Source organism: Hordeum vulgare, chromosome 2H (assembly GCF_904849725.1).
Source record: "Hordeum vulgare subsp. vulgare chromosome 2H, MorexV3_pseudomolecules_assembly, whole genome shotgun sequence".
Lineage (NCBI taxonomy): Eukaryota > Viridiplantae > Streptophyta > Magnoliopsida > Poales > Poaceae > Hordeum > Hordeum vulgare.
This window is the reverse complement of record NC_058519.1, coordinates 16,463,410-16,474,531: the sequence shown is the minus strand read 5'-3', so window position 1 is coordinate 16,474,531 and position 11,122 is coordinate 16,463,410. Positions and strand designations below refer to the sequence as shown.

Here is an 11,122-nt window from a genome sequence, read left to right as displayed (position 1 = left end):
AGCATGGTTGAGAAATACATCCTTTGTTCACTCATATAAGGTTTAGTAACACTCAACCGTTATCCAATGGCACATTCCTATAAATACCCGAAGACACTATATAAAAACCATATATATGAAACTACCTTTAGAGTTTACTCTTAACATAGTCAAGTAACTTACACATTTCAAAGCTTCATGTAATATGTATCAACATAATTCTTTATCAACTTCTCACGTACAATATAGCACACATGATATTAATTTACAAAGTATAAGAATGTATGCACATAAGATACATCATCGTACCCAATTTACGAACACATATGAACTATACATAGGATATAGGAACCTTAGTTATTTGAGAACTGTGCATTTGCATGACTATGTGGCATTTGAAAATCTTCCTATTTTGTGGGGTAAGAAGGTTCCATGGCAAGACCACACATGCCCTTCTTGTCTGCAATGTCTTTCTCCATTCTCAAATACCCATCTTCGCCCCAAGTTGCACCCCATGAATTCTTCATCAACCAATAGCTTGTGCCATCACTAGTCTTTCCATATCCAATGGCTGCAATTCCATGGTCCAAGTCAGTTCCACAGGACCCAGTCATGACCCCACCAGAGTAGAATTGGAACGTCATGTCACCCCCGTCCACAGCTACAGATACTGGTTGGTTTGCCACCGCCTTCATAAGGGCACCCTCGTTATTGGCAGGCACATCTTCAAAGCCGGTGATGGTGGCGGCACTGTTGGATCCAGCCTTGCACTTATCGTCAGCTGCTGTATATGGGTAGCTGGACTCCGTAGTAAGGCCCCCATTCTTGACAATGAATTTGAAGGCATCATCCATGAGTCCTCCCTCGCAGCCTTGGTCTTCACCATGAACATCACAGTCAACTAACTCTTGCTCCGACAGTGAGATCAACTTCCCGGTTTTCAGTTTTACAATGCCCTCAGTCGCGGCAACAGCAGAAAATGCCCAACAACAGCCTAGAAATAATTATGTTGTTATAGTGTTATCCCAGAAAATATTACCAAATATATGCAATGCATCACAATGTTTTTTGACTTACCGCACTGGCCTTGATCCTTGATAGGAGTGACGGCTCCCTTGGCCCTCCAGTCCATCGTTGTTGGAAGGGCATCAAAACTCAAGTTCTCATACCTGAATCCTGTAGAAAGAACTCGCATGGGGTTTGCTTTGAACCCCTTGTTTGTTTTGGTTGTCCTGAACTCATCATTGCTGATATCAGCGAACTGGTTGACGCCGAGCCAGAACTTGTGATTCTTGGAATTGAATGTCTCAATGAATTCGACGTTGGCTTTGAAAACCTCAAACCGACGAGCCTTCTCAATGGTGTCCTTGTACACGCGACCGTACTGAGCCATCCAGTCCTCATGCTTCGTCACCATCAACAAGTCATTGTTCAGCTCACGAGCTACAATGATAGTGCCATAGAGGCAGATGCAACCGAGGATGGCAAGAAGCGAAGCCTTGTGGATGGCCATCTTCAGTTAGGCACCGGACTACACTGATAGTTACTTTGGTCTGGTTTGCTGGATGGGACTTGGTGGTATATATAGTGCTAAAATGGGAGACGGAGAGATACGGTGCTTGTACGAAGTTGTTTGTGAATATGGGCTGTTGCATTGCCGTGGATTATGGTGGCCGGCCAGATAGTATAAAATGACACACACATTTGATTGGCCAGCCAGATTGTACAAAAATGATATGGCCGAACAAAGAAGTACGCTTGGTGTACATCTGATAGTGACCCCTTCTTGTTTATTTTAGGAGTGCACATCTGATAGTGATCCCTCCTTTGAGAGATTTATTATTGAAACAAAGAATAGCGTCTTCTTGGAAATAAATTTGCTGAGGAGGACCGTGGACGTGACGCCCAGTTTGTAAAAAAGAATCAACTAACTGCTCGCTACTATGGACCGGAATATTACGGCTGATAAAAAAACAACATGGTATAATGTGACATATTATTCAACACGGGTTGTCTAAGTTTCCCTTGAATTTATGTTCCTCACGAAACAGGTTGCAATTTGGTCATAGTCTAGCAGGAAAAATGGTACTCCTTCCGTACCGGTGCATTAGGCATGTTACAAAAATAGTGTATTCTCAAAACTCTTAGGCATCATACATTAACTTCCCTCCTACTAAAAAGTGGAAGTAATCGTCGATGCGTTTACCAACCGGAGAAGTTTACATATGCTCTCATTTTGCTATATTTCCCTATACCTCCCAATCCTACTTGTGTGACATATCGGTCGCAAGGTTTCTCGAACATGTGCAAAGATTGAATTATCTCTAATATCTTGCATAGAGGTGATCCACTGAATATTTTATAGGCTTACTTCATTTCAACCAAGTTGAATTCTGTGATATTCAATAGCACGCTTCACTCCATTGCCCCCTCTCCTCCTGCTTTATATATAAGCGAGAAGCCATATCTTGTAGTGATTATATTCACCAAACTACAGTACCTGAGCCCGTGATGATGACTTGAGCATGTGCCTTATCTCCTACAAAATATAGATCATGCCTCCTTCCTCACTGGTATCTCTATTCTCTGTCGCTACTACTAATCTCTACTACTTATAAATGCGAGAGACTCAATTCTTCTAAAACTACCAAACTGAATGTAACCAGGAAAACCAGCACCCTATTGCGTCAGCGATCTGCTGTCTAATCAAAGGGCTCAAATTCAATGTTCTGTGTAACACACACACATCCCATGCCCTACTCTTCCTCGTCGGACGCTGTCGTGTGCACGTCGTTGGTTATGTGATATTGATGAAGGATCCCTTATGGGAGGAGCCGTCGATGTCCACCACGACATGGTTGTGGCGCCCGGGGTGACCATGCACCATACACTGCGCCGTAGAGTGCGACCCTACGTCCACCACGACGTCTTCCACCGTCTCCCGTGCCCGCTGCTTCGCACGTCAGGCACGCCATGGCATACTTGTGTTGGATGATACCCATGCGTTCACACCCACCCCGGTGTGCCAACGTAGCGATTGTGCATCTGCCAGCGTGTTGGGATACCACACGGACTGTATCACCCCCTGTGAGGCAGCGACGACACACCTCACGCCGGTTCCATGCAACATTTAGGCAGACGTAATGGATTCCAAGCGGAAGGAGTCCGACCGCTGCCATCAGGTTGCCTCCTCCTGCGCGTGGGACGAGCTTCGGGTAGATGGATTTGAAGGTGTACGACTTGGATCCGATGCCCTCCATGCATGAGACAGCGGGAGATCGCCATGCGGGAGCTTGGGCGGAGGGGAGCGGACTCTGGGATGTGGAGTGGAGTGAAATGCTGCTGGGCTTTCGGCCCAAGTGCGGATGGGGTCCAGTTTATGTGGGGTCGGGTGGGCTAGAGTGGTCCGATTGTGATGTGGCGGGCGCGTCCGGGTGTCCCCGTATCTGCCCCAGATTTGGGTGGATATGGAAGTACGAGTGAGTCCGAGCGTTTGACCCGGAAATGACACGCTAGGTTGGGTGGCGTTTTTTGTCCGGGCATTGACCAGACAGCCCGTTCGGGTGCTTGGGGCATGTATAGGGGTTCGGTTGTAGATGTTCTTACCTCCTTGCTAAAAGTTACTAAAAATTAATAGATATGTGAACATGCCTCTTATTTACATCTGTAATATCAAATATTTATTTTATAGGCATATTTGGAAAAGCTAAAGATGAATAAATACGTAAAACTACACACACGTAAATGAGAAAAAAACATTGTAGGAGATAGGCAATAGGTCATTTCTGTTCGGTCGTTCATCATCGTCCGCCCAGGATGGATGTCGTCACCCTTGTTGCCACCAACTCTCGATGGAATACGAGTTGGAACACAAAACTATTGTTCTTTGATTTGCCAAGCTCAAGGAAGATGGTGGATTTGCATCAATGTGCTTTCGCTCGCAAGACTTGGTGGCTACAGGGCTTTAACAAAGAGATTTTGTTGGTAGCTAACCCGAGGATCGAGATGGACGCGCTAAAATGTTTTTATGCTCTTTTCATAGAAACTAGGAAATAAATGTTGCAACAATATGTTTCAGATGCACAAAAAAATGTGCACGTGGGTCTCTTTTTTGCACCATCAAACATTTTACAATTAATTGTTCAAGTCAGGTCTTGTTGTGTGGAGGACGAGCATTTTTCTCATGACCATCTCGACCGGCGGCTTCAACATTAGTTTTTCTAATAGTATCAACACGTTATTTGGGATGTGGTTACAGGGGGTTACTGTTTAAACTGCTAAACTTATTCGTGTGGGATCATATGCACTATCGTGGGCTCTATGGAATTGCAGAAATGACTTAGTGTTTAACAGACAACGCGATATCCACTTCTTGTAGGTTATTTTCAGGGCTACCACACTGATCAACACGTGGTCATTACTCACTTCTGTGGAAGCCAGGGAGCCTATGATTACTGGGTGTGTCCGTTGAGAGATGGTAGCACAGAGTATCTTCAACCGGTTTGGATGACGACATATTAATAGGATAGGTGCTTAGTCATCTAGGTCTATTATCATCTCCGGTTTGGGCGCGACAGACGCCTTGTATCTTTTCATTCACTTTTTGCTAGACCTTTCACGTACTTTGCTGAGACTTGCTTTTGATTTTAATATATGGCTGCATGCATCGTTCGATGCAGAGGCCGGGGCTTTGCCTCCTTTTTGAAAAAAAAATCTCAACCGGCGGCTAGCACCATTCACTAGTTAATTGTGCTCTTAACCATCGCCGAGGGTGAGATGGCATTTGTTTTTTACGTTTGCCACACACTTGTCATGGTGATTGTGGTACTCTCTTTGGATGACCGTGGTGACATTGGGAAATCCATAGATGAGAACTATGAACTTCGAGGTGTGCTTTTGTAGCCCTACATAATTCTCGTCCTCTCTTGATCACAAAGGAATGATCTCCAAGTACGTCTCCATTTCATGTTTTAGTGGAAATATCATGTGATTAGATTATGTTAATGTTGTTGGGAGTTGCCACTAGTGAAAGTATGAAGCCTAGGCCTTATTTTCCACCACTGAACACCGTTTACTTTCAGTTTTGTTTCATGTTTTATTGCTTCCATTTTTATTTCAGTTTTATATTACCTTGTTTTACCATCCATATCACTTGTCTTTTAACATATCTTGGTCGAACTAGTGCACCTATACAACTGACAATTGTATTAGGTGTGTTGGGGACACAAGAGACTTCTTGTATCTTAATTGCAGGGTTGCTTGAGAGAGATCATCTTGAACCTCTACTTTCCCGAGTTCGATAAACCTTAGGTCATCCACTTGAGAGAAATTGGTGCTGTCCTACAACCCTCTGCGCTTGGAGGCCCAACATAATCTACAAGAATAGAAGCGTCCGTAGACATCAGGATGAAACCCTCTGATTTATATAGATACCAGGGGTCCCTGGTTACATACAACCGACCTTAGCCAGGGGTAATTGTGCCAATCTAGCCTACACAACTTGGATGACATGTGAGTCTTTGGAGCTTTCCTACTTGTTTACGATATCATCATGTAGTCCGATCTTAAATAATGCGGCCCATTAGGTCGGCCCACGAACAACAGCCCGATCGCCCGAGGACCCCTTAATCCCGGATTCCCTCACTCACGAAGGCAGCTGCTCGTCCATCCCCACTATAAACCAAGGCCCGGGTACCTATAAAAAACAAATCTGTTTGTCTAAGGGTTATATAATTCAAGAATGGCTATAAATTGGAAAATGTTAATTCAAAATAAATCAAAGTTCCTCTTTCCTAAAAAACAGCTTTGCAATATCAAATTAATTACAGTTTTCATGAACATGACTCAACTTGCGAACAGATCACTTGTTCCTCTGTCATCAAGATGTCACTGGTTTGTGTACATTATAATTAGTATTTGACTCTTTAGTGTCATCTTCTATAATCTGTAAGTGATGTATCAGTAACGAAACAATTCGAGGTTGTACTGCTGTTGTAACTAGTAGATGTTTCTGGGTAGTGAACTAAACTAAATTGTTGCATTTCACTTCTTAGACTTATCTCACTTGTTATTGAATTTCCAACTAGTAAATTTGCATGCTAGCCTCATCAAAGATACATGAATTGTTTGTAAAACATAGTGTTACTGTACTTATGTTGTAATTTAGTACATCAGATGATATGTAAAATAGCTCTTGTGACATCAAGGTTCAAAGAGAGATGCAGTTTAAGTTGTCTGGTGAGCACACGCACACACAACAACCCATAGAAAACCTGTAGTGGTGCATTTTAATCAATCTATTCAGATGCCATTTTCTTTTCTACTTTTCTACTAAGATCGTTGCTGTCGAAAGGAAAAGTTGAACACACAACCATGAGTACGTGTCCTAAAAATCAGAATACAACAATTATAAGTCATGAGGAGAAAAATCCATCAATGTGTACACGAAAACTGTTGTCTCCGTTCCATGATTAAGCAAATCAAAAACTCTCTCCAACCCCCAATGAACCAAAGACCGAGGATGATTTGCATACGTTCAACTTACTGTTTACAATGCACAACCATATTAGACTACAAGCTGTAGACCAGATCTTGTTATCATGTAAACAACTCACATCTGCATAGCCCCAAGCAAGCATATTAGCAAGAACTCCGTCCAAGCAAGCACACCCATGATCAGACCGACGACTAAAACCCTAGACAAAGGGTAGGGGGGATGAGGTGGAACCAGTCCTTACGGGCGAAAATTCCAGGCTGCCGGAAGGATTTGGACGTCCGAGGCATCAGGGGCTGAGGCGGCGTGTACGGCGGAGGCAATGACGTGGATGGCAGGTGGCAAGAGCCGAGAAGCCCCGGGACCCGAGGCAGGACCCACAGATGGTCTGGCTCGGTTTGGACGGGAGTCGACGAAGACGGCGAGCCGCCGATGAACTTCTGGCCAAAGGGCGGAGGGCGGAGGAGGCTACGCCGTCATAGTCGAGGAGAAATTTCGCGCGGGAAGGGGAGGGTCTCTTCACACGCGAGTATTAGGAGGGTTCGGGTTGTAATTTTTGGGATGAAGGGTTCGGGATGGACCGGTCCAATACGGGGATACCGAATGGGCCAGGGAATTTTCGGAATTTCTATACCGGGTGGTAAAATACTCGTTGAAACACGCAAATACTGAACGAGGCCTCAATGTGCAGCAAATTAACGTTGGCCTGCCACCGAGTGCCCCAAACAAACAAGAGCCCGCACGCTCTGCTTCCCCCTTCCATCTCTCGACAAGTGTCTACCTAGGGTTTCACCGCAGTCTCCTCCCACCGCCGCCGCCTCCTCCCGCGGCCGTATCCTTCCTTGGATCGACATGCAGGGCGATGATGGAACAAACAAGGCGTGGACAGGGGAGAAGAGGCGCCGCAAGCACCTGCCCCCATCTCCTGCCACTGCCCACGACCACGCGGCAGACATGGAGGATGCCATCCAAGGGCACCAAGGTTCGATTTCTCATGCGACAGACATGGAGCTGCTGCTCAGAACAGATTCGGCAGAAGGAGAAAGATACGGGCCGGACGTCCTTATCAGCGAGGAAGGCCATGGAGACATGGAGGACACCATCCAAGGGGGTCAAGATCCGATTCCTCATGCGACATGTATGGAGGGCACCATCCAAGGGGGGCAAGATCAGATTTCTCATGCGACAGACATGGAGGACACCTTCCAAGCGGGCCAAGATTATGATCTTCTGCTGAACACAGAGCCGGCACAAGAAGAAAGCGAGCAGCGTTTCGGGCCGCACTTCCTTATCAGCGAGGAAGACCGTGCCAAGTATTCTCAACTTTTGCTTGCCAATATTCAGTCGGAGGACGATTATCCTACTGACCTGCCACTTTATATGACATGGGAGGAACACCACAAGATAGAAGCGCGCCTTGCACGCTATCGCATCGCTCATTACAAGGTACCTACATGCCCTATCAATCAGTCACCGTGCATCTTAAACTTTATAACTGTGTGCCATAGTAGCTGATTCAGTCTTCTGGTTTGGTTTGCGTGGGTGATTTTATCTCGTGTTTTTATCATCTGTGTGTAGGTTGTAAATCCAGAGCGCGCACGTGAACTCAAGGAACTAGAAGAATACACTGATGAGGAACTTCTCCGCGAGTCATACTTTGAGGCATTAGAGAATGATGAAAATTTTGAGTGGTACATCCATCGTGATGACATCCAGAACATTGAATTGAATGACTACCAACGGATTGTTCCTCGCAATTTTGTAAGTGTACTATTTATATCTACATTTGGTCATCCGATTGACTAGTTTCGTTATCATAACCATGGGTGTTCAGAAACCATTTCGAAACACACCGTGAAAACCGGCAATCAGTGAGGTAGTTCATTTTGCTTCAGTGGCTCCAACAACAGCTGCAACATTAGTACAAAATATTGAGCCATGGGTTTATGGTATGAGTTCAAACTGTTTTCGACAGCTTATTCTTAATAGAGGATGATGATGATGATGATGATTGAGCCCTTGCTTTGTGGCTACTGATGGATGCTTAGTACTTGTGGTGTTGGATTCGAAAAGGTGGCCAGTTTTTTGTGTTTATTCAAACTTTGGGCAAGCCTTCCTGCTGATTTTAATGAGTGATCCCTTAAAATCGGTCGGTTCTTAGCCGTTTCATATGTAACCTTAACTCGGGGCGAAATGCTAGGAAGGGTATCCCACTTAGTTCTTGAACCTCCTTGATTGCCTTAGTTTTAAAGCTGAGGTTTAGCATTAGAAGATAAAAATATCATGATTTCTGTGACTGCGGGGAGCAGTCCCAGGTTCAAAGCTATGTTACCTTATATGTATTGACAAACATTACTATTTTCAAATTTCTTATCTCTTTGATTTTGTGCCGTTAAATTTGGCTGCTGAAGTTAGTTGACGTTTGAATTGCTTCTGAATTATATCACGACCGTGTCTCAGTGGATTAACTTTTTAAAGGTCATTTAGTTATACATTACTATTTTTTAGCAAGCTAGACTATACTAGAAGGAAATAATGTGGATCTTTAGTCAGTTACTTCTATAGACAGTATGTCATCTCACTACACTATAGCCATTAAGTATCTGCACTTTTGTGCCTTTTCAGACGTGTCATCTGATTCTTGTCCCTTTCTTTTTCGTAGCTGCCTGGTACGAGTGGAAGCCTGTACGGCTATCACGATGAGTACCGCTCGCGTTATCATACATATAAAATTGATGATGCTTATGTCAAGTACTATGCAGAAATTTCAAAGAAAATCAAGGTATGCATTATGTGATCAAGCTGTTGGAATGAAAAATACTACGAGTGGCTGGAATGTTTTCAAAGTGATAGATTTCTTCTTGTAACAGTGGATTGCAGATTATTTGCATCTGGATCGCAGGACTAAGGATGTAAGTATGCCCCACAGAAAATTACAAAATTAGTCATATACATACACATGATCATTAACTTCTTTTCACTTCAGTGGATAAAATGGGATACTAGAGCATGGAGGCAAGCATTGAGGATTGCAACCGGCATTCCTCATATGACTGAAGATTTAGCTGGTTATGCTTATGGTGTAGGATATGTTGTCTTCTGCTAATTGAGGTGGTGTTATTTGCTGGTGGTACTCACAATCTGGTCCATTTTATTCAGGAGTACATTACGGAGCTGAAAATGGATGCGTCCCTCAAGGACATAGATCTCCTCTATTTTCAGATCTGGAGGCTTGTCTATAAAGGAAATGTTAGCATCCTACTACATCAAAACGTTTGTGCAATAGAGCACGGATGACATGCTTTTGTGATTTTGCGTGTTTCGTACGGTTTCACAAATATTTCAGAGAACTTACAAAGATGCTGTGAGGGAAGTATATGAGTCTAACAATTTCCATGTGCACAAACCAATACTACGTGCTGAACTCAATGGGGGCACATGCCATATCTTTGTAACAATGCAACAAACTGTATAGCCACTAACTGTGATTTTATGTTGTGAAAATGGAATGTGCAACATATAGCCAAATGTTTAATTTCATCTGTTTTCCTTTGTAGATTTACTCTATTGTCCTGGAGGGTGGCATTAAGCGGACTGTAAGTAGGATATTGTACATGTATGTTTGACATGGTGATACATACCTAACTGCAATAGGTTGTTGACATTGATAAGACCTTTGTGTAGGATGAAGAGGAAAAGGCTCGGGCTGTGTTTAATGAGTTATCTTTCACTAGGGTATTGTCTCAATGAATCCTCTATGATTTTGTTTTATTTTCGTTTTGAAAAAAATTCTCTATGGATTTATATGTGGTCATGATTGTTGTTGTTATATAATTGGATCCCTTGTTTCAGCATAAATCAATGAACATGGCTGACTATGCTAAGAAGAAGGTGGAGATAGCAGATCAGTTGAAGTTGGACAAAAAGGTATGCTAATAAATGTATTTATTGTTAAAGTAAGGTTAATTCTCTCCCGAGATAAAAAAAATCCAGTAACTTATGTGCGTGCCACTTTGCAGGGTGGATTTGTTCCCTTTAGACCCTACGATTGAGCAAGGAAAAAACTAGATTTGTCCATTTTGGCCTGAAATGAGCCGTTGTTTTCTCATATAACAGCAAGACGGAAGTATTACGAAGATTGTATTACATACATAACTAGCCCAGCTCAGCAGTCTGACATTGTGGATGATGATTGGCTCATGTTTTTAAATTAGTGGACATCCCCTGTTGTAATGTTATTCACTAGTACGTATGCGTGATGCTTGGTTTGCTTTCTGTACTTGCCATCAATAATAGTAAGATAGTGGTCACATAATGAGCAGGTCTTTTTAGGACCTGTCTGAGTAGCAATATACTAGTATTATGCAATGGATGTATGTTGGAGTGAAAGACTATATTTTGATTGTGGTATAAAATATGCTTAGCTGCAAACATGATTCATGATGTTTGACTCGACAGAGCGAAAGGATCAATCACTTGATTCATGTTGAAAAGTCACTTGCTGTCCCAAACAGCAAGCCAGCCAGGCAAGTACCAAAATAGTACTTCCTCCATCCCAAAATTCTTGTCTTAGATTTGTCTAGATATGAATGTATCTAGTCACGTTTTAGTATTTTGATACATCCATTTCTAAACAAACCTAAGACAAGA

General features: G+C 43.2%; 2 protein-coding genes across 2 annotated transcripts; one reads left to right on the top strand and one right to left on the bottom strand.

The window, feature by feature from the left end:
- Positions 1–386: 386 nt before the first annotated feature.
- Positions 387–1,492, bottom strand: LOC123429225 (senescence-specific cysteine protease SAG39-like). Its single transcript, XM_045113282.1, has 2 exons — positions 1,057–1,492; positions 387–973 (listed from the first exon to the last, which is right to left on the bottom strand). Exons 1-2 carry the CDS (start codon positions 1,490–1,492, stop codon positions 387–389), a joined length of 1,023 nt encoding a protein of 340 aa, XP_044969217.1.
- A 5,832-nt stretch (positions 1,493–7,324) lies between these two features.
- LOC123429224 lies at positions 7,325–10,566 on the top strand. The gene is made up of 11 exons (XM_045113281.1): positions 7,325–7,918; positions 8,051–8,233; positions 9,135–9,254; positions 9,343–9,384; positions 9,459–9,554; positions 9,632–9,721; positions 9,819–9,941; positions 10,030–10,068; positions 10,157–10,207; positions 10,325–10,399; positions 10,492–10,566. Exons 1-11 carry the CDS (start codon positions 7,325–7,327, stop codon positions 10,522–10,524), a joined length of 1,446 nt encoding a protein of 481 aa, XP_044969216.1. The 3' UTR covers positions 10,525–10,566.
- Positions 10,567–11,122: the final 556 nt, after the last annotated feature.

Excerpts from the sequence above, each read along its gene's own strand:
- LOC123429225 (XM_045113282.1), bottom strand. The coding sequence starts at position 1,492 with ATGGCCATCCACAAGGCTTCGCTTCTTGCCATCCTCGGTTGCATCTGC. Across the intron at positions 974-1,056 it reads CAAGGATCAAGGCCAGTGCG|GCTGTTGTTGGGCATTTTCT; the intron begins GTAAGTCAAAAA and ends AATTATTTCTAG.
- LOC123429224 (XM_045113281.1), top strand. The coding sequence starts at position 7,325 with ATGCAGGGCGATGATGGAACAAACAAGGCGTGGACAGGGGAGAAGAGG. Across the intron at positions 7,919-8,050 it reads ATCGCATCGCTCATTACAAG|GTTGTAAATCCAGAGCGCGC; the intron begins GTACCTACATGC and ends ATCTGTGTGTAG. Across the intron at positions 10,069-10,156 it reads AGGGTGGCATTAAGCGGACT|GATGAAGAGGAAAAGGCTCG; the intron begins GTAAGTAGGATA and ends ACCTTTGTGTAG.